General features: G+C 36.3%; 2 protein-coding genes across 3 annotated transcripts; one reads left to right on the forward strand and one right to left on the reverse strand.

Moving 5' to 3' along the window:
- The first annotated feature begins 1,351 nt into the window (after positions 1-1,351).
- On the forward strand, positions 1,352-4,869 carry LOC120204147 (serine/threonine-protein kinase ATM-like). 2 transcript variants are annotated; one of them, XM_039204244.1, is made up of 2 exons: positions 1,352-1,527; positions 1,639-4,869. In XM_039204244.1, exon 2 carries the CDS (start codon positions 1,651-1,653, stop codon positions 4,705-4,707), a length of 3,057 nt encoding a protein of 1,018 aa, XP_039060175.1. In that variant the 5' UTR covers positions 1,352-1,527; positions 1,639-1,650; the 3' UTR covers positions 4,708-4,869. The 2 variants fall into 2 exon arrangements, with proteins under 2 accessions (XP_039060175.1, XP_039060174.1); XM_039204243.1 differs by having other exon boundaries at positions 1,353-1,527; positions 1,631-4,869.
- Positions 4,870-5,036: 167 nt separating this feature from the next.
- Positions 5,037-7,489, reverse strand: LOC120204148 (dnaJ protein homolog). Its single transcript, XM_039204245.1, has 7 exons — positions 7,399-7,489; positions 7,126-7,311; positions 6,761-6,923; positions 6,525-6,663; positions 6,144-6,420; positions 5,843-6,041; positions 5,037-5,617 (listed from the first exon to the last, which is right to left on the reverse strand). Exons 2-7 carry the CDS (start codon positions 7,273-7,275, stop codon positions 5,298-5,300), a joined length of 1,248 nt encoding a protein of 415 aa, XP_039060176.1. The 5' UTR covers positions 7,276-7,311; positions 7,399-7,489; the 3' UTR covers positions 5,037-5,297.
- Positions 7,490-27,901: the final 20,412 nt, after the last annotated feature.

A 27,901-nucleotide genomic window follows, 5' to 3' on the forward strand; every position in this document is an offset into this window, starting at 1 on the left:
TTGAGAGGGAAGGGTCAAGATCAAGTAGGAAATGGTGGTTTGCAGATGGTTTCTTGAACCTATGTTACAATATTTCATTTTCCCTAATCTCGAGATTTAACGTTACACAATACCGAATTCATTAAGTTATTTTAGTGGTAAAAATAATGTTATTATTTTATAAAGATCTTGAATTCGAACAATTACGCCTATAGAATACGTATACATTATCAATGATCGATCAAGAATTAATGATTTCGTTTGATTCGTACAATTACGTCCTAACTTTAATTAAAGAGGTAAGAAATCGAATCCGTGAAGCCGAAGTTGGTTTGCATGTGACATTGAATTAGTATAATAGAATACACGAAAATATTATATAAATTATCGAATCTAATGAAAGTGTGAAATTTAGGTTTATAATTTTATAATATGAAAAAAATAATTAAAAAGAGGGTAAATTACGTATTTAGTACATAAACTATCAGTTTTGTTCCGTTTTAATATCTTAACTTTCAATTTTTTTTAAAATCATACCTAATGTTTAGTTTTCATTTCATTTTAGTAACATACTATTAAAAATTATCATTTTTTTTTCAAAACTTAACATAAACTTTTGAACATGGTACTAAAATGAAAGAAAACTAAATTTTTTAACGACGGAATACTAAAACAAAACAAAAATTAAACTTCATGTATGACTTTAAAAAATAAAAATTTATTTAATAATTTAGGTACTAAATATGTAATTTACCCAAAACATTATTGACATCTAAATTCGTTACGTAATTAACAGGTGGCCGAAAAAAATTCAGTAATTAATAAAAGTTATTAGTATTATTCTAAATATAATTAAAATATTTAAGGATTATCCAAATATACAAATAGTTCAAACATGAATTTAATTAATCAGAGGTGGGTTTAAACGAAGAATTTTAATTTTTTTATGCGTTTCAAAATGCCAATATTTATGATTATTTTGTTTGGATAATTAACTAATTTGAAAATTAAATTATTAAAATTTTATGAATTTAAAACTACAATATGAATAGCTTCAGCTTTATAAAAATTATAAATAATTATAATAACGTGGAATATAAAAATATACATTAAGATTGAATAAAATTATATTCTATTATAAAATTATATTCATTAATTAAATAAGGTTAAGAATTTTTTTTTAAAATTAAATTGGAATTGGATAAAAAATGAATTATCAAAATCAATTTTAAAAATTTCTTTTATTATAATTATCAAACAATTAATTTTATTTTTAAAATTTTACAAACCTAGATAAAAATGGATCTTTTTCCTGAAATTTCTCATTCATACAGAGTAAATTTTGCCCAATTTGTTTTTCAGAATCTCATAATCTGCTTCCGCTTTATCATTTATTGATGAATTTTTTTTAATTAAATCTCCTTGACCACTCACCTAACAACCTTCATTTTCAACTCGGATGTGTGAATCATTTTGACTCGTCGTCAACTCAGCTCTCAGTGTGAATGCCAAGGTGTTCTTTTTTTCCCCACTTGTTCTTACTCTCAGGTACTTATAATCCCCATTTTGATTCTGGGTCTCTTTTACCCGTTTAGTATGTTTTAGATTTTTTTTTTTGGATGAATGGCGTTTGAATTATTTTCTTTATCAGATGCTTAGAGAATATTAATAATGGAGAACCCTAAAACCCCAGAAAGCTTAGAATCGAAAAACCCAGATTTGGAACTCTTAGAGGAAGGTTTTGCAGCTCCTGATTTGCTCACTTTGATCGAAAGTAGTAATGGGTTAGGCTCCATTTTTAACGTTCAGCTTCGAGAAAATGGCAATGCTGTTGCAGGAGATAGGTTAGCCATGGATGTAAAAGGGAATGGTGTCAGTGTTATTGAGACTGCAGAATATTGTTTACTGAACGATGTAGTTGATAAAATGGAAGAGGGTCAAATTGGTATGGAAGTGGATAGAGGAAGTGGGATGAAGGACGATGCGGTTATAGAATCTGTTAAGGATGAGGGGACGAAGGGAGTTGATCGTTTGACGATTAATGGAGTTGATTCGGTTAATAAGGTACAAGTTTCCGGAGACAACATATCTCTTTTTGTGGACTTTTCGGGAACTTTAAATGAAGTGAACAGAACTGGGTTAATGTTAAGTGAGTATGAGTTAAAGGAAGCCGGAAATGAGGTGGAGTTGGTAACTGTTGGACCGGAGCATAAGTTTTATGTAGGGGATATTGTTTGGGTTAGAACGAAGAGTCTGAGTTGGTGGTCGGGGAAGATTTTAGATCCTTCAGAGGCACCGGAGTATGCTTTGGTTGGTGAAGAGAAAAACTGCTTGCTCGTTGGGTACTTTGGTTTTAGCCATTTTGCTTGGTGCTGCCCATCTCAGTTGAAGCCTTTCCTTGTGAACTTTGAGCAGATGATTAGACAGAATAAAGCTAGAAGCTTTCTTGCTGCAGTTGAGAAGGCTATGGATGATTTCGGGAAGTGCCTGAAGTCGGAGATGATGTGTTCTTGTGTTCTGAAAGAAAATAAGTTATTATCTAATAGTTCCGCTTCTAAGGAAGGAGTTTCCTTGGCAGAGGGTAAATCTGGTCAATTGGCGGAGTTTTCTGCTGCACGATTTGAGACTGTGAAGTTTCTTTGTCAACTCAAGAATCTTGCACAGGTTGTTAGAAAGCCTGATATGCTTGAGTTTGTTGTCCTACAGAGCTACTTGTCAGCGTTTTACTGTTCCGTAGGACATTGCCAGTTGCCCTTGCATCAACTGTGGGAAACGACATGTGATGCGGAGAATGCTGAAAAGAACAGCATACCAAATAAATTCTTGTTGGAACAATCTGATGTAATGCAGGATGAGATGTTACAGCTCGATCAGAATGCGGTTTCGGCCAAGACCTTAAGTGGCGACCGGGTGGCTTTCTCTAGCAAACAGGCTTTGACTTCGAGGAAGAGGAAGAGGAAAATTTATGACGAGGTGAGGAATAGCAACACTCCGTTTGAAATGCCTGATCAGGGCACATGTGTTTCCGTCAAAAACCGAGATGACAACAGTGAACCAAGAAATGAATTGGGCTATGAGTTCAGAGGACGTAAGAAGAGCAAGTATTTGTCGTATCCCTATGTTAAGTTAGAAGGTAAAGTTTCAGGTGAAACAGAAGATTCTGCAGCTTTGAAAGTTACTCATGAGAGGGTTAATGAATTTATCGGGTCCTCTTCAGCTGACAAAAGAAGTGCAAAGAAGTTCCAGAAAACTTGGTATAGGAAATTCATAGGTGGAAATGATGTTACTGCTTTTCCGGAACTCAGCGGTATATCTTCTGCTGAACTGCTTTCCGAGCTACATATTCTAGCTGTCGATTGCCTGTTTTCAACTGAAAGTAAAACCTTTGGTCTGTTTGAGTGGTTCTTCTCCAGATTCAGAATTTCAGTATATCATGATGAATCCATTTACGAGATGCATTGCAAGAATATGGCCAGTGAGAAAGAGGCTACCGTTAAGAATCCTTGCTTGTCAGGGAACGATCTACTTCAAACGAAGCCTACTTCCTCGCCCCTCACTCTTCATGAGAATAAAAGGCAAAAGAAAAAGAAGCCTACAATCTCAATAACATCAAACATTAACTCTCTTTCGGGCACATTAGATGGGAATATCAACTTTTTGCCATGTAACTTATCAGTGAAAGTGTCTGAAGCAATGGCCTCGGACATACCTAATGGGAAACAAACCCATCTGGAGACTAAACATGCTACAAACATACCAGATTTAAATGGAGATGGTGCTGTAACTCCAAGCTCAATTGTTGCTGATGGAAATAATGCAAGCTCTGGCTTGGTTTTGTTAGATTTTCAAGCGGTTGGCCCACATTCTGTGAAAACAGTTATTGAACAAAGTAACAGAGAGGGACTTAATGTTGTTCTTCCTGATTCTGGTGCAACCATTCCACCTCTAACAATACCAAATTTGGTTTCATTTGCATCTGAAAGTAAGCCAGATCAGAAGAAGAAGAGAATAAGGAAGCCAAAAGCACAATCTGGCCTTCCGAGCCCTATGCCCTCTTCAAACATACCTGATCTAAACGGAACTGGCGCAGAACCCAACATGTCAATAAAAGATTTGCAGGAGGCTAACGATGTTCCTCCTGCAAAAAAACCCTCTCGGAAGAGGAGGAAGAAAGGAGAGGTTATTTTAGGCACACCAAATATGATTTTAGATTATAATGGAGGAGGGGCAAGTGGGAAAGCCCCTGCAACCACTCTTCTCTTGACATTCACCCCTGGTGCTTCCATGCCTTCAAAAGAAGTCTTGGTTGCAACATTTTCCAGGTTTGGATCCTTGAAGGAATCAGAGCTTCAGATATTAAAAGATTCTAGTACTGCCCGGATTATCTTTATGCGAAGTAACGATGCTGCCAAAGCATTGCAGAGTTTAGAGGGGAACAATCCTTTCGGTGCAACCCTTACAAAATATCACCTTCAGAATGACAATATCGTAACTACTAAACGCACGGAGGGATTCCGATTGCCTGCAAATCTTACTAGTCCAGTGTCGGTGCCTCGCCTGGGGGATGCACCTCCCAATATTGATTTTATGAGGAAGAATCTTGTGATGATGACATCAATGCTTGAGAAATCCGGCGATAATCTGCCTCTGGAGATGAAGGCAAAGCTTGAGAACGAGATTAAGGGACTACTGAAGAAGGTCAGTTCTTGTCCTGGTTCCTCTATGTAGTTAAAACTGTGGTCTCTGATGTAGTTTCCTATTGGAAGACACATTTAGGTGCCTGATTTCCATTTTAGGTCAGAATCTTTGTTTCTTTTAATAACGAGGGGTTGTTCAATAAAAAAAAACTTTGCACTTGGTGGCATTTTCACATAAATCCTTGATGTTAGCTTTGCCTGGTAATTTAGGTACTTGTCATTTGTATATCTTAAATATCATGCAAAATATCTAAAATTGTGAAGTAAAAAAATAAAAGAAAATGTACCTTCATATGTGAAATTACTAAGCATTTTGGGATCAAAATTATAAATAATTTTCTAAATTTAGATAGAAAAATAATAATAAATTCCAACATAGAAGAAATACAAAGTTGTACTACATAATAATAGTGGTCAAGTTCCAAACCTAAATCTTTGCATGCTTAAACAGTCGGTTTGTAAAGCCTACAAGACCATTTCAGTTACTAAAAACAGATTAACAAAACACAACGATGTTTGAGAATGAATCTTATTCTCAAATGATTTCAATCCCTTCTCGCTTCAGGCCCCTCGGCCGTTTCCGTTGCAGAAAACCACCCACTGTCTCGGACATTTGGTTTATCATTGCTGAGCGCACTGTACCCTCTGTGCACCACCATGCATGTCCTCATCTTCCTCGTAGGCCTCTTGAGCTTGTGCATGTTTCCTACGCTTCTCTTCCTCCATGTTAACATCGTGCAGAGTTGTTTCCTCACACTCATCGAGTTCCATGTCAGTTAGCTGGACCGAGGACCTTGGCGGTAGTACAGCCTCTAGAGCCTTGCACTGGTCTGGGGTCAAGGTATCGGGGAAATCAACGGTGAAGTGAATGTACAGTTTACCTCTCATAAATGGCCTCTGATAAATCGGCATGCCTTCATCGTTTATTGCTTTGTATTGATCTACGTTAAACGAGGAGAAAACAACAATCATATTAGGCACGGCTAGAATAGCCTTTGTAAATATAAACTTCGACTAACAGATATTACAAAGCTCTACAGCAAGCTACTTTTACGTGAAGAGGGTTCATTGTAAATCAACAAGATCAACGACCAATAACACAACTGTTAAATTAACAAAGCTGTAAGGACATTTACCAATTAAGGAAAAGACAATTCCTCACTTACCAGGCTTAACAACTTCCCCGGGTTGTGTTTTAATTAGGAGTTGTCTGCCATCTAAATGAGTCATTATGAACTGAAAGCCACAAAGGGCCTCGGTAAGTGTCAATGTATGGTCGAGAAATAAGTCATCACCCTTTCTTTTAAGTTTTGGATGATCTTTCTGTTGTAGGATAAATACGACGTCCCCAGTGACCGTATCAGGCTGCAAGAAGAAAAATCCCCAACCAACCAAGTTAGCAACAGCTAGAAAGAATCGGATTCGTTAAAAAAATGCAATCTTATTTAAGATATAAATTAGCCTTACTGCTTCGTCGGCTTCTCCTGGGAAAGTAATCTTTTGTCCATTCTGCATACCCTTTTCAACAATAACTTCCAAGACTTTCTTCTCTTGCACAACCTTATCACCTTTGCATTGTGGGCAACGATCCTTGTCGTTGATGGTCTCACCAGTACCCTTACACTCACCGCAAGGATGCTGCATTTGTTGGATCATCCCAGGACCGATCTGCCGGATGGAGACTTTCATTCCAGAACCTTGACAACCAGAACATTTCGTTGACGCACCTGATTTAGACCCTTTACTGCAAAATTTTCATGTAAAACAATTTCCATAAACATAGAACGCCGATTGAAGCAGTCCAACCACTAGCGATACCACAAACATCAACTCAATTCAAACACTAACCCCTTGCACTTGGAGCAAATTACGTTCCGTGAAAGAGGGAGCTTTTTTGACATCCCGTTGTAAAGATCTTCCAACGATACTTTGACGGGATGGATTACATCCTCTCCCCTTCTTTGTCTACGGCCTCTGCTGCTTCCACCTGCACAGGTAACACAGTTTTAGGCTTGAAGTGATTAAAATCGAACACATTCCAATAACCGAAAATGCAATCAACAAGTTCTAATTCAAAATCATACCACCAAAAGGACTGCCACCAAAGAATGACTGGAAGATGTCGAATGGGTCATGGCCGCTGCCACCGCCCATTCCTTCTTTAAGGGCGTCCTCACCATACTGATCGTAAATCTCTCGCTTCTCTGGATCACTCAGCACCTCATAAGCTTGAGCCAGCTCTTTAAACTGAATTCCAAAGCACAATGCATAATGCATACAATCAAACAAAGCTAAACTCAACACAATCGAAAACAACACATAATCCAACAAACCCTAATACCCAAAATTCTCAACCCCAATCACAATTATCCCAGATCAAAAGAGAATCAAGATAAAACAGGGAAAACCCAATTCGAAAAACCACTTAGTCAATCGAAAAAGCACAAACTTTTTCAGGATCGCCGCCCTTATCCGGATGATTCTTAATAGCAGCTTTTCTATAAGCCTTCTTTAGATCATCTTGGGAAGCGTTTTTCGATACTCCCAATATCTCATAGTATTTGGTGTTATCGCTCTTCTTTGGTGCTCTCCCAAACATCTTTCTCTTGATATTTCTATCTGATCAGATCAGATCCTAAAAATTAAGAGAAAATCAATAAATACCCATAAAAATTCAGATCATAAGAAAGAAAATCATAGATTTTCAAAATAAAATACTAACGGATCTTGAAGCCGTGAGTCGGTATAAGTACGAGGCGTGAGAGAAGCACAAAGAGCGTTGACACGAGACAAGCTAGTTAAAGTGGAAGGAGTGAATTTGAGAGGCTAGAGATGGAGTTATAAGGGAGAAAATGGACGGTTGAGATCTAAAGTTGAAATGCTTTGAGAGTTTGATGAGAACCAAAAAAATGGACGGAATATGTTCCAGGTCCTTGTACTATTCGTGTATGTTAAATGCAGTCCTCATGAGTTTGATTTAATAATTCTAGTCCCTAAAATATTCACACTTCAGAGTTTAGTAACAATTTTTTTACATTTATAAATCGTGTTTGTTAGATTCCATGATATTATACGTTCAAGTTTCAAATATGAAAGACAAACTTGTCATCTATGTAATTGCCACTAATTAAATAAAGTAAATCGTGTTTTCAATGGCATAATATCGAGATACATATATGCTAAAAGTGTGAGGTACACAAATAGTCGTCAGTACTTTTTTTTTAAGTATCTGAACTATTAAAAGTTATAAATAGTCTTCCAACTATAGAATGTTGTTTTGTTGAGTCATTCTACTATTAAAAGTTACAAAATGATCACCCGACTACAGAATATTGCTTTGTTGAGACACTTGACCTTTTCTATAGTGTCTCCGTGTCTCATTTCATACTACGGACATCATTTTTAACGATTGAGTTTCTTAAAATATTTAATCATTTTTTTCCTAAAACATCAAAAATTTTATGTTAATATAACATCGAGATGTCTCTGCTCATGTTAAGACTAACAACACTTAAGATGTCTTCACTCGTATTTATCTATGCTCATGTTAAGGATATCAACGCTTTCAACTACTAGTTTATTAAGGCACTTAGACGAAAATTTTCTACATACATAAAGACTCAAATTTAAAACATTGTTTAAGTGATATCAAGCAGCTTACTACTTAGTCAGGATCATCAGTGTCACCTCTTGCTAATGAAGCTCAGTTTTTACTGTTATCATCCTCGTTGTTTTCAGATTTCCTTCTATTACTCGATCGATTTGTGCGTGGTGGATCTTCAAAGAGGTGATGAAAAGGCAACATCAACTTTGCTCATAGTACATGAATAAAGACCCAACTTTTCTCTACGGTGTAAGAGGTGGTGGCTGAAGCAGTACATGTGAGAGAGCAAATTTAAGACGCGGAGGTGACGAGTACGCCGGAATGGGCCTAATAAAAAGAGGACCTTGTGGAGGTCAAGGAGATGATTCTTTTACATCCGACCAGACGTGAGAAGGTTTTTCTTGATAGGTTTTGCCGTATCAGTATAAGCCTTGCTTCTGGGCAAATGCTTCTCGCATTCAGATACTACATGATTTCTTGGTTATGCCTCGAAGCATAGCTTCCAATTTATGAATTTATACTTCATTTAAAAATGGATCGTAGCTTTATTTCAAGAAAGACTACAACCAGAAACGGGCCACAGCGAGAGCGGCAGAAATGTTTTACCACCTCGTCGGCCTCCAAAACCACAAGGTTTTCCTTCTGTTAGGCTCATTCCGTCGTGTCTGTCACCTCAGCCTCCACAAGGTCCATCTTTTATTAGGCACATTCTCTCATATCCGCCACCTCAACCTCCACAAGATCCCCCTTCTATTAGGCACATTTCCTAGTGGATGTCTCCTCTGTAACACCTATAACCCGTATGTGTTTCGAGTTACGAGTTAAAGATGTTACATTAACATTTCAGACATTCGTTAAATATAATTGTTTAAAATTTCGTTTCATTCTAAAACATCCCTTTATCAACTTTAAATATATTTCGTTAAGTGTGTATATTCATAAAATAATAATTTATCAATCAAAATAAATTCGATTTTACGTAATAATTAGGCAGCTCAATGCTATTTCATAACTATATAAAACTGTCTAAATACTGTTTAATTTAAAAATCATTTAAAACATAATATTTATACAATTCATTTATAAATACAATTATAACTAAAATTAGTCAAAATTAAAATAATTATAGTTTACTATTACATACCCATAAAAAATATCTGATAAAGCAAACCAAGAGATATAATGTGCATGCCACTAATAAGTCAAAGATAGGATGTCTTACTGATACTGTCGGTAGGTTTGATTTCTAAAAGATGCTCGAAAAGCTCCTCACTTCATGTCATTTTCTTTATTCGAACCTACGCATGAAAAACATTACGCGCTTCAACTAAAGTGAAATAAAACATAAAATTCCATAAAATACTTTAAGACATAAAAAGAAATGTAATTTAAAGAAAATTTATTGAAACTTTCAAACCGAGCTATTCAACTCGATTTACTTTTCAAAAACCTTAAAATCATCATCTCATGATTTTATCAAAATCATGTAAATCAACATTGATATAATAACTATTTCATATTCTTTTTCATTCTTACATAATTCAAAACCAGTTAGCTTCATGTGGAGAGCAATAAGGGGAAGAGAAGACTACTGCAAAGGTCCTACAATTTGGGTTTTATTGGCTTACATTGAAGGTGGCGTTGTTATATGTGTGGAGCATTTTGGTCTATACTGGTGCTCCAATCGAACGCAACAAAAAAATCATAACAATTCATGATGTTTTGGAGTCAACCCTCTTTAATTTATGTTATAGAAGTTTTGTTTTGTCGTGAGTCTAAACAGACTATTGCAGTCGCATTAATCGTCTCTTTTTTTATGAACAAAGAACACTAGGCATGTAAACGAACCGAACACATACGAACGGAGGTATGTTCATGTTCGTTCATTTAATAAATAAACGAACATAAAAGAACACGAACATAAACGAACAAATTTTTTTTTGTTCATGTTCGTTCGTTAAGGAATATAGTTTGTTCATGTTCGTTCATGTAAATGATAAACGAACATAAACGAACGTAAACGAACACAAACGAACGAACATAATAAATGAACATAAACGAACATAAACGAACAACACAAACACAAAAAATAAACTTATTCGAACACAACAAATGAATGTAAAAAAAGTAAACAACAAGAATAACAACTTAAAATTCTTTAATATAACCTACAACTTTAGAGTTAATTTGTTCGAATACGACAAAAACATACATAAATCATAAATAAGCTATATGAACATAATAAAGTCTTAAAGTTAATTTGTTCAACAAAACAATCTTCTTGAAATCCAAACAACTTCAATAATCTTCGTTGAATAACTTGTCCTCTGTTCGAACATAAATGAACGAACATAAACGAATATATAATCGAACTATGCATGAACTATGCACCAAATGGGACCAGCAGGAAGTTTCCAAATCACAAGGTTCATCACTTTCTGTTTTGATTTATCCATATTGCCTTCTCACTGATGCTATTTATGGTGTTGGGGACAGCCTACTATCCTACCTCCCCTTACCTCATTACATATAGGAATAAGGGTGTTGGGGCAGCCTACTATCCTATCTCCCCTTACCTCATTACATATGGGAATATGGGTCAGTTAATTTTTTGCGTTTAACAATTGATGACTGCTGTTCTAAATCAAAGGACTTATGCTATATTTTTATTCATGAGGATCATAACAACCCCATCACGGTCGGCGTTCTGGAGGAGCATATTGGGCAGGTTCTGGGTCGTGGTGGAAGGAATATAATGGAAATTGGTCAGGTCTGTAAATGATAAATACATAGCCATTTTGATTCAATAATTTTGCTCATGTTCTGAATTTGAGCACACTTTGTCATTGCAGGTAAACGGGGCCAGGGTAAAAATATCGGATCGGGTCGAATTCATATCTAGAACAACATATAGGTAAAAAAAGGGGGATTCTTGGTTAATGTCCAAGCTAAGCATCATTTTCTTAAGAAGTTAAAGAAGCTTATAAATAGTCTTACAATCCCTAAGTTTAAGGGATTTAATTCTTACCGAGAATATGTTACTTTCCTAGGATAGGAGTTTCCTTAGATAAGTTGTTTTTTGTATACATAGTCGTATATCTTTTCTATGAACAATACAACAAAATCACTCCATTTTTGACATGCAGAGCTAGTGTAGATCATCTCCAATCGTTGTTTTCCCTTCTAACATATCCCTTGCTCGTCTCAAAACCATCCTTTAAGTACATGGTACTAACATGGTTGAAGTAGTCCGCACCAACAGTACTGAAATTGCTCAAGAAGTCGCAATGAATGAACAAAAATACTCTACTTCAACAGGGATTTGCATAACATGCAATCAGCTTACAGGTTGAATGGAAAAATTATCTTAAGTGGTCTCAACCAATTCGAATGCTCCTAAAGGGAAAAGGAAAGTTAAGTCATATACTTGGGTCTGGACCTAAAGTAGGAGACCTTAGGTTCGACGCATTGGATGAATCGGATTCATTGGTAATGTCCTAGTTGTGGAATTCCATGATTCCAGAAATTAATAATACGTGCATGTTCCTGAACACAACCCAAGAAACATGAGAGACAGTAAAGCAGATTTATTCAAAGGTTTGAGATCCAACCCAGATCTATGAAATCAAGACCAAGATCTCGTCTAGTAAGCAAGAAAATAGATCAATCACAAAATATTCTAACTTATTACAGAACCTGTGGGAAGAAATGGATCACTATCAGTGTATTCAAATGAGATATAGCGAAGATGCATCCATTCTAAAACGGTTTGTAGAAAAAGATCGAATCTATGCTTTTCTTGCTGGACTAAACGTTCAGTTTGATGCAATAAGAATCCAAATCCTTGGAAAGGAGGATATGCCCTCACTAAATGAGGTAATCACAATCATGTGTGTTGAGGAATGAAGAAGAGGAGTGATGATCGAAAACAGTCAAATGGAGAGTTCAGCCCTGGTTGTCGGAACCGTCTTTCGGTTGGGCCCGGAATTGGGCTTCGACTTGAAATAATGGGTTAGGAGTCGCCACCGACCATTTTAAAACGAATTTAGGTGGGTCGGACACCATTTTACCTGATTTACGTTTTACCAGAGTTATGTCGAGTTCGGGAGTCGGTTACGGTCAAGGAAGGATTAACACCCTTAAACTGCCCTTTCGGTACCAATTAATTTATCAGTTGTCTTTAATTGCGAAAATTAAAATTAAAAATATTCGATTTGAATTAACTTACCTTGGATTGGTTGTGAACTTCTCTAAAAAAGGGATCGAGAATGTTAGATGAAAAATAATGGATAAATACTAAATAATTCCAAGAACCAAACAAAAAATAATAATAAATAAATAAATGAAATACTAACAGGATAAACCAAAAAAAAGAATATTAATAAAAAAATGAAATAAATAAATGTCAAAAGGGAAGAAATATTGAATAAAAAATAATATCATAATAATAATAAAATAAAATAATAGAGAAAAAAATGAAATAATAAAATAATAATAACAATGAAAATAAAAAACCAAAAAAATGAATAAATAAATAAAAGGTTAGATATTGAAAAATAAATAAAATGAAAAACATTATGATAATAGATATTAACAAAAAGAAACCAAAATAAATAAATAATTAAAAAAGGACTAATATGTAAACGAAGAATGAAAGGGTGCCCAAAACATAAAATCCAAACTCCATTTAATGATTAAATGATCAGATTATAAAGCTCGGGAGACATCTTTGTAATAAATCCATTTCCAAATTTGGACTTTTCTGCCTATTCCATGTGTTAAGAAATGCACTACATATTTAAAATCCAAACATAAACCAAAAGGGAGCCCACGTTTTTTCTTTTACCAGATTAACACTAGAATGAGAGAAAGCTTTGCCAAGTTGCCGGGAAAAGGATTACTGCTTGATGCCGGTCTCCGGTAGCCGTTCAACACCAAACTTCAAGGGAAGGTTCGTCTCGACGCTAGGAGTTCGGATCCGGCCTTGGTTTTGTCGAGAAAAATGTTTCTATCTTCACGAATCGAACGAAAACCGTTCGGTCTTGTCACTCTCCGATCTCCTCATCCGACCGTTTGATCCACTCCGTTTTGTAGTATGTTGGTCTCTTCACCGTTCAAATCGCTTCTTGGTATTTCCTTTAAAAAACTTTGTATTCGTATGATTTTCCCCGTAGGATTTGTGTGCGTGTAATCGTCCCCTCTTGCGTTGATTACATACGTTATTTATAAGAAAAATGCTATGTTATTTTTAGTTTGAGCTTTTTGAGTCCCGTTCGAACTGAAACTCCTGATGTTGTGGTGTCTTCGTGGCTTTGGAGTCTTACTAACGTGTAGTTCGTTTATTGAACCGAGAAAACCGGCGTTGGCTACGGGTTGTTGGAGAAACGACATTGAAGGGGCTGGGGTATTATGTTTGTTTCGCTTGTATACGGGCTTGGGCTGCATGGAAAAAAATGTTAGTTTAATATATATATATATATATACCCGATCCAAAAAGTGTGTCTATAGCTGCCCCTCTTTGCCCATAGTCGTGTAACGGGGATAGGGCAAAGATTAAAAGAATCACTTTTTGTTTGGTTGAGTTGAAAATTAACTCAATTAAGAAGAACTCCCTGTTGAATTGAGTTGCGGGTGACTCATTCGTCGTAAAGTCGAGTCCATCTTGAAATGATATGGAATTAAAGCCGCAGTTCAGAATTTGAATCGGAATGTGACTTCTTATTGCCAAATTGTCAACCTTGGTCCTCTTCTCGGTTTAAAGACCTTGGATCGGAATCGAACTCAGAAATCTTCATTGATAGATAGCTTTTTCTTGACTTAAGATATGCTTCTTGAAAATGGTTGCTTGTCACTAAGGCACGGCTAATCCAGGTCCTCTTCTCGACTACAACCGAAAAGTAGTGCGATTGATGTTTCATCGAGCTGAATGGAATCTAACTCGATAATTTTGATGGCAGATAACCCTTCTAGCCTTGAGTTATGCTTTAAATGATGTGCCTTGGAGCTGAGCATAGTCGAACTCGAAGGTCTTTGTTGACAGATACTCCTTCTTTGATTTGGATATCCTTCGTCGTGAAGTTGAAATCCAATCTAAAGATGGATGATGCTTGTGTGCACGATTCCCTTCGTCATGAAGTTGAAACCGCGGGTGGCCCCTTCGTCGTGAAGTTGAGCCTAAAATTGGATATCCTTCGTCGTGAAGTTGAAATCCAAGTAAGTAGCATTGTTCCGAGTCCAATATCCTCCGTCGTGAAGTTGAAAGTTATTTATTGACAACCAGCGGTCCCTTCGTCGTGAAGTTGAACTTGCGTTGTCTTGAGTCCAATATCATTCGCTGTGAAGTTGAAATTGGCTCTGAAATTGGGAAGTTATTTATTGACAACCAGCGATCCCTTCTTCATGAAGTTGAACTTGCGTTGTCTTGAGTCTAATATCCTTCGCTGTGAAGTTGAAATTGACTCTGAAATTGGGAAATTGTTTATTGACAACCAGCGGTCCCTTCGTCGTGAAGTTGAACTTGCGTTGTCTGGAGTCCAATATCCTTCGTTGTGAAGTTGGAATTGGCTCTGAAATTGAGAAGTTGTTTATTGACAACCAGCGGTTCCTTCGTCGTGAAGTTGAACTTGCGTTGTCTGGAGTCCAATATCCTTCGTTGTGAAGTTGAAATTGGCTCTGAAATTGAGAAGTTGTTTGTTGACAACCAGCGGTCCCTTCGTCGTGAAGTTAAACTTGTGTTGTCTGGAGTCCACTATCCTTCGCTGTGAAGTTGAATTTGACTCTAGAATTGGAAAATTGTTTATTGACAACCAGCGATCCCTTCGTCGTGAAGTTGAACTTGCGTTGTCTGGAGTCCAATATCCTTCATTGTGAAGTTGAAATTGGCTCTGAAATTGGGAAGTTGTTTATTGACAACCAGCGGTCCCTTCGTCGTGAAGTTGAACTTGCGTTGTCTGGAGTCCAATATCCTTCGTTGTGAAGTTGAAATTGGCTCTGAAATTGGGAAGTTGTTTATTGACAACCAGCGGTCCCTTCGTCGTGAAGTTGAACTTGCGTTGTCTGGAGTCCAATATCCTTCGTTGTGAAGTTGAAATTGGCTCTGAAATTGAAAAGTTGTTTATTGACAACCAGCGGTCCCTTCGTCGTGAAGTTGAACTTGTGTTGTCTGGAGTCCACTATCCTTCGCTGTGAAGTTGAAATTGACTCTAGAATTGGAAAATTGTTTATTGACAACCAGCGGTCCCTTCGTCATGAAGTTGAACTTGCGTTGTCTGGAGTCCAATATCCTTCGTTGTGAAGTTGAAATTGGGAAATTGTTTATTGACAACCAGCGGTCCCCTCGTCGTGAAGTTGAACTTGTGTTGTCTGGAGTCCAATATCCTTCGCTGTGAAGTTGAAAGTTATTTATTGACAACCAGCGGTCCCTTCGTCGTGAAGTTGAACTTGCGTTTTCTTGAGTCCAATATCCTTCGCTGTGAAGTTGAAATTAGCTCTGAAATTGGGAAGTTGTTTATTGATAACCAGCGGTCCCTTCGTCGTGAAGTTGAACTTGCGTTGTCTTGAGTCTAATATCCTTCGCTGTGAAGTTGAAATTGACTCTGAAATTGGGAAATTATTTATTGACAACCAACGGTCCCTTCGTCGTGAAGTTGAACTTGCGTTGTCTGGAGTCCAATATCCTTCGTTGTGAAGTTGGAATTGGCTCTGAAATTGAGAAGTTGTTTATTGACAACCAGCGGTCCCTTCGTCGTGAAGTTGAACTTGCGTTGTCTGGAGTCCAATATCCTTCGTTGTGAAGTTGAAATTGGCTCTGAAATTGAGAAGTTGTTTGTTAACAACCAGCGGTCCCTTCATCATGAAGTTGAACTTGTGTTGTCTGGAGTCCACTATCCTTCGTTGTGAAGTTGAAATTGACTCTAGAATTGGAAAATTGTTTATTGACAACCAGCGGTCCCTTCGTCGTAATGTTGAACTTGCGTTGTCTGGAGTCCAATATCCTTCATTGTGAAGTTGAAATTGGCTCTGAAATTGACAAGTTGTTTGTTGACAACCAGCGGTCCCTTCGTCGTGAAGTTGAACATACGTTGTCTGGAGTCCAATATCCTTCGCTGTGAAGTTGAAATTGGCTCTGAAATTGGGAAGTTATTTATTGACAACCAGCGGTCCCTTCGTCGTGAAGTTGAACTTGCGTTGTCTGGAGTCCAATATCCTTCGTTGTGAAGTTGAAATTGGCTCTGAAATTGGGAAGTTGTTTATTGACAACCAGCGGTCCCTTCTTCGTGAAGTTGAACTTGCGTTGTCTGGAGTCCAATATCATTCGTTGTGAAGTTGAAATTGGCTCTGAAATTGAGAAGTTGTTTATTGACAACCAGTGGTCCCTTCGTCGTGAAGTTGAACTTGTGTTGTCTGGAGTCCACTATCCTTCGCTGTGAAGTTGAAAATTGACTCTAGAATTGGAAAATTGTTTATTGACAACCAGCGGTCCCTTCGTCGTGAAGTTGAACTTGCGTTGTCTGGAGTCCAATATCCTTCGTTGTGAAGTTGAAATTGGGAAATTGTTTATTGACAACCAGCGGTCCCCTCGTCGTGAAGTTGAACTTGTGTTGTCTGGAGTCCAATATCCTTCGCTGTGAAGTTGAAATTGGCTCTAGAATTGGGAAGCCCCTTCGTCATGAAGTTGAGCCTCAAATGGCACGATATCCTTCATTGTAGAGTTGAAATTGTGGGTATGATATCCTCCGTCATGGAGTTGAAATCGTGGATGGCCTATTCGTTATGAAGTTGAGCCCCGACTTGAATATCCTTCCAAGTATTGCATGTTGCGGGGTGAACACGATTCCCTTTGTCATGAAGTTGAAACCATGGATGACCCATTCGTTGTAAAGTTTGGCCTTGAGCTAGATATCATTCGTCGTGAAGTTGAAATCTACTCTCGTGCTAATTGTGTCATTTTGAGTCCAATTTTCTTCGTGCTCATGGTTGAGTTTGTGTCGAACTGGATTTGTTTTGAACTGGTTCTCGAACCTATCTGAAATTGGTTCTAAGATGTCAAGTCGGTTGAGGTGTAGCTTCTTACTACCGAGTTAATCAACCACCATCCTTCTTTGAAGGCGATTGAGAATCGAGTATCCTTCATCCTGAAGTCAAAACTTGACTCTAAAAGCTGCAAAAACGTGTATGCTAAAATTATGAATGTGATGCACCTAAGTATGTTTAAGATGCATGCAATATGAATGAATTATGTGTTATCTTCTGGATGGAGTCTCGTGCTTTGTCTGTCAATCAGGTCCTTGTAATGGATCGTGCCCCATTTGCTTCCCGAGCTTTGGCTTTACAGACCTTTCATATCTGAGACTGTTCTGCTTGAAAACGTTTTTCTCTTTTTTCTTGTTTTAGGAGAGAGAAATGATAAAAATGTTGTAAAATATTGTTCGCAATTGAAATTGTAAATGTGAGTTCAAAAAATATCAAAGGAATCAAGAGCTCTTTTAATGCTTTCAGAGTTACAAATCTTTGACAAATGTTCAAATGGATGAGTTGGCTTTAGGTTGGCCTCCTTTCTAAGGTTTTGGTAACCCAAAATGTCATTTTTTTTAAATATCGAAATATGCTTTGGCATTTCATTTGGTGCGGACAAAATGACGCAACTAGAATGACCAATTACTAGAGATTTTATTTCGTCCTCTGAAATCTTCCATTTGTTCAAGCTTTGTAGGCTCCTCCAACAAAGGCAGTGCGAAAAATATCGGTCTAAAAATGAAATTCTTGAGTGCTCGTGTGTAGTCGACTATAACAGATGTTCCTTAACTCCCTTAGTCCAACATTACCGAAAATTTCTTGCTCAGATAAATTTGATTTAATTTTTCGTTATCCGACAAGCTGGATCCATAAAGCCGGGGCGTTTAACCAATTGCTTTAGAGGGACCACTTAACATTATAATCAGTTTTATCAAGTTCACTGAAGGGTTCATCTCATCACAGAGTCTTCAGCCTGACAAGAGCAGTGGAGCAAACACTGAATTGCCAAGTGTCCGAGCAATGTCATGGTTGAACGTAATCTACTCATAAGACCAGGCTTTCAAGTTCCTCTATAACCAATTGCCTTAGTGGAATAGCTCAGCTTTACGGATTTAATTTCTTAAGATTGTCAAGAAGAACCTGTTATAGCCTAGGTGTTTGTTGAAAGTCAAAAATTTCATCTTTAGAGTTCAATTTTCAAGCAACTAACCTAAACTAGATTCACCTACTTGACTATTTCATTTGTAAAGATCATCATCGTCATTGAACATCTTAAATAAAAAACATAGTAATTGTCATATGCAAATGATGCCTCATGTTATCCGTACCTTATGAAAGGAAAAGGTTGTATTAGTTAATTGTAAGAGCAGGGTACGGTGTTTGAGGGTATATTCTGGGTAAGGTCAAGGTCCTTGTTTTAAAACATGTTACTTTGTCAAAGATCCGTAACTTTGAGCCATTCACAGAGTTTCTTAATTCAAATGATATTCAAAGAATTGCAAGTTTGCAAATGTGATCCATTGCTCGTCATCATTAAAATAACATAAATGTTCTTACAAAACTTGAAAAATGAGGAAAAAAAAAGTTCAAACAGAATGCCTCAAATGATGAAATGATCTTACTCACTTGGATGCCCCCAAGTTGTTGAAGTCGATCCAGTTCTGGTTACACATCTTCTGTACAACTCTCTTGAATGTGGAGTAGTTCTTGATAGTGCACCCTGGGACACCGCTATGATATTCACAATGAACGTTCTCATCATACTACCTGGGGTACAGGGGGTTCATAGATTTCTCTGGATATGGTGACATCACATGTGCATCAAACAACTGTTGGTAAAGCTCCTTATATATCATAGGATCAAAATATTCTCATTTTTTATGAGACATGTGAATGTAATAAAAAAAGAGAAAAATAATGCGAAATATGCAGGAATGCATGATGCATGCAATATTCGAGGTATTGATCCAAAAATGTGTATGTTATTAAAAATAATCCTTATTGGGGACAAAAGTGTTTTATCTTTTAAGAGACAAAAATATCCTGACAGCTTCTGACATGTTGACTAGTCTTCTGCCTTCGTCTGTCATCGGTTGAATAACTTGTCAAACCGCTCTGGCTTCTCTGGATGAACCATTCAAATGTTGAGTTGCTTTTTGTACTGGCCCAAGAAGTCTCGAATGACTGCATCTCTGGCATTTATCTTTTGTTGAAACCGTTCCTAACGAATACGTCATTGAAGCCCTCAATTGATAGGAACTATGTGAAGTTCATTTGTATGTTTCTTGAATTTGTCAGCAATGGTCTCCAATTTCAGCTATCGTTTTGCCATTATTGTCTTTGAAAGGACTCCTAAGATCAATAACTTTCATCTTGCCCCTGCAACCTCTGTCAGTCAGTTCTTCAAAGATAGACTTTCATTGTGCTTGATGTAGACCCGGGTTCATTATGAGTCCTTTATAATGCAGCAGAGTGAAATACCCTTCAATTGTAGGCACCACATCTTCTGGATTGAATGTGACATATAGTCGCCTTGTAGATCGTCCTCTGTATTTTAATCTCTTGTATTACAACCCCTTTGTCCATTAATGCAGATTATTCATGTTTAGCCAACACGTTTTTTGGTGGATCAACACATCTTTGAAATGATGCAAGTGATGAAAATAAAATAAAATAAAATAAAAATGAAAAGAGTTAGCGAGGTGAAGATAAAAAATAATCATGAAAAATAAAAGTCCTACCCCACATGATGTTTTACCCCACATGATGTTTACCCCACATGCTTTAATTCATACCCGGACATGATCTCTACCTCGCATGCTAATTTCAAACAAATCCTAACCGTATATTTGTCTAGTTCGCATGCTTTGAACAGAAAATAAAGTCGGAAACAAAGTAGCCTAGGGTTTGAAATGAGGTTTTGGGGTGGGCTCTAATTATCTACACTCTCCCGGTTTAGGTTCTAAAAAGGTACTCGAGTTCTCCTTGCCGGTGCCCCCTTGGGCTTGCCAAACCCTTAGTCCTAAGCCCATTACAAGCTTGCGTGGACTAAGTTAAACTCGAGAGGACACATTCCCTTATGTCTGTGCGGTGAATAAATTCACACGAAGACGTAAGGTATATGAATCCCGAAGGCTACTTGCTAGGCATATGCGGTGAATAAATTCACACGAATGCGTCGCTTTCACCCCCACTTAAAACGGGTTCGGAGCTCGGGTATAGAGCCAAAGATGAAAAATTTTAAAAAATCTGAAATCATTGAACAAACGTTAGTACAACTATTTACTTGAAAGATAATCAAAAGGTAAATAAATGGAATCGAATAAATAAATTAAAATTAAAATTTACAATTTTCGCATAAAAAGATAACCGAAAATTAATTCTGGCCTGACTCACTTACCTGTCCCCAGCGGAGTCGCCAAACTGTCGGAACCGTCTTTCGGTTGAGCCCGGAATTGGGCTTCGACTTGAAATAATGGGTTAGGAGTCGCCACCGATCATTTTAAAACGAATTTAGGTGGGTCGGACACCATCTTACTTGATTTACGTTTTACCAGAGTTATGTCGAGTTCGGGAGTCGGTTACGGTCAAGGAAGGATTAACACCCTTAAACCGCCCTTTCGGTACCAATTAATTTATCAGTTGTCTTTAATTACGAAAATTAAAATTAAAAATATTCGATTTGAATTAACTTACCTTGGATTGGTTGTGAACTTCTCTAAAAAAGGGATCGAGAATGTTAGATGAAAAATAATGGATAAATACTAAATAATTCCAAGAACCAAACAAAAAATAATAATAAATAAATAAATGAAATACTAACAGGATAAACCAAAAAAAAGAAGATTAATAAAAAAATGAAATAAATAAATAAATAAATGTCGAAAGGGAAGAAATATTGAATAAAAAATAATATCATAATAATAATAAAATAAAATAATAGAGAAAAAATGAAATAATAAAATAATAATAACAATGAAAATAAAAAACCAAAAAAATGAATAAATAAATAAAAGGTTAGATATTGAAAAATAAATAAAATGGAAAAACGTTATGATAATAGATATTAACAAAAAAACCAAAATAAATAAATAATTAAAAAAGGACTAATATGTAAACGAAGAATGAAAGGGTGCCCAAAACATAAAATCCAAACTCCATTAAATGATTAAATGATCAGATTATAAAGCCCGGGAGACATCTTTGTAATAAATCCATTTCCAAATTTGGACTTTCTGCCTATTCCATGTGTTAAGAAATGCACTACATATTTAAAATCCAAACATAAACCAAAAGGGAGCCCACGTTTTTTCTTTTACCAGATTAACACTAGAATGAGAGAAAGCTTTGCCAAGTTGCCGGGAAAATGATTACTGCTTGATGCCGGTCTCCGGTAGCCGTTCAACACCAAACTTCAAGGGAAGGTTCGTCTCGACGCTAGGAGTTCGGATTCGGCCTTGGTTTTGTCGAGAAAAATGTTTCTATCTTCACGAATCGAACGAAAACCGTTCGGTCTTGTCACTCTCCGATCTCCTCATCCGACCGTTTGATCCACTCCGTTTTGTAGTATGTTGGTCTCTTCACCGTTCAAATCGCTTCTCGGTATTTCCTTTAAAAAACTTTGTATTCGTATGATTTTCCCCGTAGGATTTGTGTGCGTGTAATCGTCCCCTCTTGCGTTGATTACATACGTTATTTATAAGAAAAATGCTATGTTATTTTTAGTTTGAGCTTTTTGAGTCCCGTTCGAACTGAAACTCCTGATGTTGTGGTGTCTTCGTGGCTTTGGAGTCTTACTAACGTGTGGTTCGTTTATTGAACCGAGAAAACCGGCGTTGGCTACGGGTTGTTGGAGAAACGACATTGAAGAGGCTGGGGTGTTATGTTTGTTTCGCTTGTATACGGGCTTGGGCTGCATGGAAAAAAATGTTAGTTTAATATATATATATATACCCGATCCAAAAAGTTTGTCTACACTGGTTACAAGGACTGTAACATAGAGGAAATATGGTCTAGAACGATGATGCATGAAGATAATAGGCAGACAATAGCTAATAAGGACTCCCTATGGTGTACCTACTGTAAGAAGCCTCGTCACACAAGAGAGAAATTCTGGAAACTTCGTTGAAAACCATAAACAACAAATAGAAATTTTTCAAAAAAAAAGAGGACCATCACAAGGGCAAAGACATGCATATATGACAAGCAACTTGCTGAAGATTCTCAAGAACAGCCTGCTGCATTCAATAAAGAAGATATTGAGAAGATTAAGAATCTTCTAGGGTCTTTGGAAAAATCTTCTTCCATAAGTACATGTAGTCTGGTTTTCTCAGGTATATCCCCTTCTCAAAACTCTAAATCCTCAAATACATCTACCCAAAGTTCCTAGGTAATTGACTCAAGGGCTACAAACCATATAACCATTTCCTCACTTATGTTTGTCACATATACACCCTGTCCTAGAAATAAGAAAATAACAGTAGTAGATGACACAACTATAACAGTGGGTGGACAAGGGGATATTATCATAAGTGAAACCTTCACTCTAAAAAATGTTCTCCATGTTCCTAAGTTATTCACCAATCTTATTTTGATCCAGAAAATCACCAAAGACTCTAACTGTTGTATTCTCTTTCACCCTAACCAATGTATTTTTCAGGATCTAAAATCGAGAAGGATGATTAGACATGCTAAAGAAGTCATCGACTTATACTATCTTGAAGATCCCGGTGGATAGATTAGTGCCTTGAGTTCCTCACCGTTATCCCTAATGTCATAATCCCAAATCAATAAAGACCAAATATGGCTTCATCATCTTTTCCTTGGTCATCATTCCTTTAAAGTTATAAAGCTCATATTTCCTTCTCTGTTAAAAAAACTAAGTGTTGAAGATTTTCATTGTGACATTTTTGAAATAGTAAAACATAAGTGTACGTCTTTTCCAATAAGCAATAAAAGAAATCTCAACTCTTTTGATCTCATCCATAGTGATATTTGGGGGCCATATACGGTTTCAAAAATATTTGGGGCTCGTTAGTTTGCATTATTCATTGACGATTGTACAAGAGTGTCTTGGATCTTTCTCCTAAAACAAAAGTCAGATGTTCTGTCTTTTATAAGCTGAAATAAAAAGATTCAAATCTGATAATGCCAGAGATTACTTCAACCATATTATATCACCTTATTTTCAATAAAAGGGTGTTATACATGAGTCCTCCTGTGTTAATACACCCCAAAAGAACATAGTAGCTGAGAAAAAATTTGGCCATATTCTTGCTATCACCAGAGCACTCTTGTTCCAAAAAAATGTTCCTAAAAACTATTGGGGAGAGGTTGTTTTAACTGCTACCTATATGATAAACAGTTTACACACAAAATTCTTTGATATCCAAAGTGCCATTCAATCTCTCGCCAAGTTATTTCCAAACTTCAATGCCTCCATTAACCTTAAGCCCAATATATTTGGTTGTGTAAACTTTGTCTATATACATTCTCATAAAAGGGGAAAACTTGATCCAAGAGCATTAAAATATGTTTTTGTGGGCTATTCATCCACCCAAAAGGGATACAAATGTTATCATCATACTATAAGAAAATATTTTATTTCAACAGATGTTACCTTTCTAGAACAGGAAAACTACTTCACTCGTCCTTATCTTTAGGGGGATTTCAATCAAATAAGATAAGGACAAAGATATATTTTTTATTCAACCACTTCTTTACCTTCCAACCACACCGATTAGTAACCAGTTTCCTGTTGAACAGCCAGATTCTGATTCGTCTCAACATACTCCCACAGAAACTCCCACAAAATCTATTGAAAATAATACTACTTCACCTCAGCAAAGGACTCAGCGTACTATACTTCCTTTGATGGTCTACTCGAGGAGAAAGGCACCAATAGAGGCTCAATCATCCTCCTCTCTAATACAAAATAAGGTAACTATTAAACCCATATTTGATCAAAATATTGTTATTGAAAACTCTAATGAACCTACTGATCAAAGGGATTTCGAATTTATTATCGTAATTAGAAAAAGGGAAAAGAGCATGTACAAAAAACCCAGGTACCTATTCATGTCTTACGAGAACTTATCCAATAACTACAAAACTTTCCTTACTAGCCTAAACAATATTACCATTCCTAAAGATGTATCTGAGGCAATAGAAGATGATAATTGGAAGAATGTCATGCAAATTGAGATGGAAGCTCTTGAAAAGAATAGGACATGGGACTTAGTAACACTTCCTGAAATGAAGAAGACGCTGGGGTGTAGATGGGTATTTATAATGAAGTACAAATTAGACGGTTCTCTAGAGAGGTATAAAGCAAGGTTGGTGGACAAGGGGCATTCTTAAACTTATGGGATAGATTATCTCGAGATGTTTGCTCCGGTTGCCAAGATGAATACTGTCATAATTCTATTATCTTTGGTTGCCAATCAAAGGTGGAAGATTTAACAATTTAACATCAAAAACGTTTTCTTACATGGAGATCTTGAGGATAAAGTATATATAAATGTTCCACTAGGTTTCGACTCAAGCACTGAGCAAGTAGTGTGCAAGTTAAAAAAAAGGGACTTTATGGACTAAAATAGTTCCTAATATCTTGGTTTGGTAGGTTTACCAAGGTAATGTTAAAGCTAGGGTATAAGCAAAGTCAAGGTGATCACACCTTATTTGTGAAGCACTCAAATTCAAGGGTAGTACATATCCTATTAGTTTATGTAAATAATATTATAGTTATAGGGGATGACTTGAAAGGAATAGATGATTTAAAGAAGTGTATGGTGAAGGAATTTGAAGTCAAGGAGCTTGACATAATTAAAATATTTCCTTGAAATTGAAGTAGTACATTCTCAACAAGGAATCTTCATACCTCAACAAAAATATACCCTAGACTTGTTGGAAGAAATATGCAAATTGGGGTACAAACCAGCAAAAACACCAATAGAAACTAACCACGGACTTGGTGATGCAACGAAGGTATAACAGTAGATAGAGTTTCCTATCAAAGGCTGGTAGGAAAATTTATATATTTGTCATACACCAGATCAGACATTGCCTATGCAGTTGGAGTTGTGAGCCGATTCATGTATAATCCTAAAGGGCACAACAGGAAAATGAATCATTTTTAAAAAAAAGGGAAAATTTAACTTTAGAAACTTATAATAATGTCGATTATGCAGGGTCTATGGTAGACAAAAGGTTAACTTTAGGGTATTGCACTTTTTTGGAGGGAAACCTTATGACTTCGAGGAGCAAAAAACAAAATGTGGTGGCTATATCAAGTGTAAAAGTTGAGTTTAGGGCAATGTCACTTGGAATTTGTGAATTATTATGTCTGAGGATGATCCTATAAGATTTGAAGATCAAGTGGGAAGGTCCAATGAAATTATAATGTGATAATAAATCAGCCATCAATATAGCGCATAACCCAGTTCAACATGATAGGACGAATTGCACATTGAAGTAGACAAACATTTCATAAAGGAAAAACTCGACAATGGGTTTATTTGTACGCCATATGTGTCTATTAGAGATCAAATTATTGATATACTTACCAAGGGGTTACCTAGAAAGTATTTTTCAAAAACTAGCGCACACGCTGAAAATGGAAGATATACATCCCCAACTTGAAGGAGAGTGTCAAAAAATAAATTCCTAATTTAGGAATATTATGTAATTAATTAGGATCTTATAAATAGTCATAAAATCCCTAAGTTTAATTCTTACCTAGAATATGCTACTTTCCTAGGATATAAGTTTCTTAAGATAGGCTACTGTTTGTATATATAGTTGTGTACCTTTTCTATGAACAATACAACCAAATCACTCTATTTTTGACAATAATCGTAAATTAAGCATATAATTAGGATCATTTATTATCATTATTGAAACAAAACTAGCAACTTAAGATCGCATAAGGGTCATACAAGGAAAAGATTAAAACCTAACTAAGAAACTCGAACAAAGTTAGATACAAAAAGATATGATCGCATCAACAACCGAACCATTAAAGGGAATCAAGCTACAGGAAGACCACCAACAAATCGTAAATCATACTCGAATGGCGTGAAAAGCTATCTGAACACATAAATGGTATCCAAATCCAATTCAAGAGTCCAAAGCAGGGAAGATAAAAAACTATAACAGATAAGCGTCACCTTGATCAATCGTTGTGATGTCAAATCAACCCTTAAAAAAGATAAGTGAAAACAACAACCAAAGAATAGTAATAATTGGGTGATTTTTTTTTATGAAGACTCAATATATTTTTGTATTTTCCAACTAAAGAAATTTTGGACCCTTATTTTCTCATCGGTTGCTCTTCAAAATATTTATAATTATTATTTATACATAGAAAATATATTTTATAAAATTTGAAAAATAATAAAAGAGACCCTCCTCCTTTAAAAATCATTCAGTCATAGAAAAAAGTAAAAGTGATTAACTTACCCATATAATTAAGCAAAGCACAATACTTTACTAAATATTCTAAAGATATTTTAACATATCAAGCTTTCAATTCATTTTTTCATATATACCTTGCCAAGAAATTTGGTAAGATGGGTTCTTCTTAATCGTATAATTCCTCACTTGTACATTATAATCTCAAGATATTTGTAACATATCGCATACACTTTAAGATATTTGTAATTATAATTGAATTGTTTAAAGTGTCACTCAAGAGTCCTAGCAAAAAGAAAAAGGGTTATTCTTCTTGCAAATAACCAAAGAGAAGAGTGGATCTTTAGGATACTTTAGCCTATCAACTTTAGCTTTAAATTCAAGTCACTCTTGTTTGTACTTTACTTGCCATGATTAATGTTAAAATGCTTCTTCTTCTTTTTTCTTTTTCCTTTTTTGCTTTTCTTTAATTGCTTTCTTTTTAAAGAAAATCTTGTTCATTGTTTGAACAACTAGTGATCATTCACTGCCGTCTCATTCATTACTCACAAAACACAAATGGAGATGGAGATGGAGAAGAAGAGAGAGATTAAGCATCGTTTTCATGAGCATCCCTTGGTGTTTGTGGAAGAGCAAAGCAATGAAGGTGGGGAGAAAGCTTACTGCTCAGCCTGTGGGGATGTGATGTCAGATCCATGCTTTAGTTCTGTACCCTGCAATTATCACCTTCATAACAACTGTGTTCTCGAACCAGAGATAATTAAATATCATCCTCTCCATCCCGAGCACTCACTTCTTGTTTTTCGAGAAAGGCCACATCCCGGTAATGAGGTATATGGTTGTGCATTATGCAAGGAAAAACGTAACATGTTCTTTTATGAATGTGAGTTTTGTAACTTCTCCGTTGACATCAAATGTGATTTATCTTCTTCATTTAGTAAAGTCAACCAAGAGACCAAACATGAATTCCACCCACATCCATTGACCTTCATTCAAAGTCCCATAGATAAACTCAAAAGCTTGTATTGCTCTTGTTGCCATGAACCCTTAGTTGGTGCATTATATATTTGCGTTGATTGTCCTCTCATCTTTCATAAGACATGCATTGATGGATCCAATAAATTTAAACATCCTTCCCATCGCATGCACCCTCTTTTTCTCGAGTCTAATGAGATTTCTCTCTTGCAAACTATGT

The sequence above is a fragment of the Hibiscus syriacus genome, unplaced genomic scaffold, assembly GCF_006381635.1.
Source record: "Hibiscus syriacus cultivar Baekdansim isolate YM2019G1 unplaced genomic scaffold, ASM638163v2 tig00010533_pilon, whole genome shotgun sequence".
Lineage (NCBI taxonomy): Eukaryota > Viridiplantae > Streptophyta > Magnoliopsida > Malvales > Malvaceae > Hibiscus > Hibiscus syriacus.

Bases quoted from the DNA above. Each gene is read 5' to 3' on its own strand.
- LOC120204147 (XM_039204244.1), top strand. From the start codon at position 1,651: ATGGAGAACCCTAAAACCCCAGAAAGCTTAGAATCGAAAAACCCAGAT.
- LOC120204148 (XM_039204245.1), bottom strand. From the start codon at position 7,275: ATGTTTGGGAGAGCACCAAAGAAGAGCGATAACACCAAATACTATGAG. The intron at 6,924-7,125 runs GTTTGTGCTTTT...TTTGGAATTCAG, and splicing joins AGGGCGGCGATCCTGAAAAA to TTTAAAGAGCTGGCTCAAGC. The intron at 6,421-6,524 runs GTTAGTGTTTGA...AAAATTTTGCAG, and splicing joins ATTTGCTCCAAGTGCAAGGG to TAAAGGGTCTAAATCAGGTG.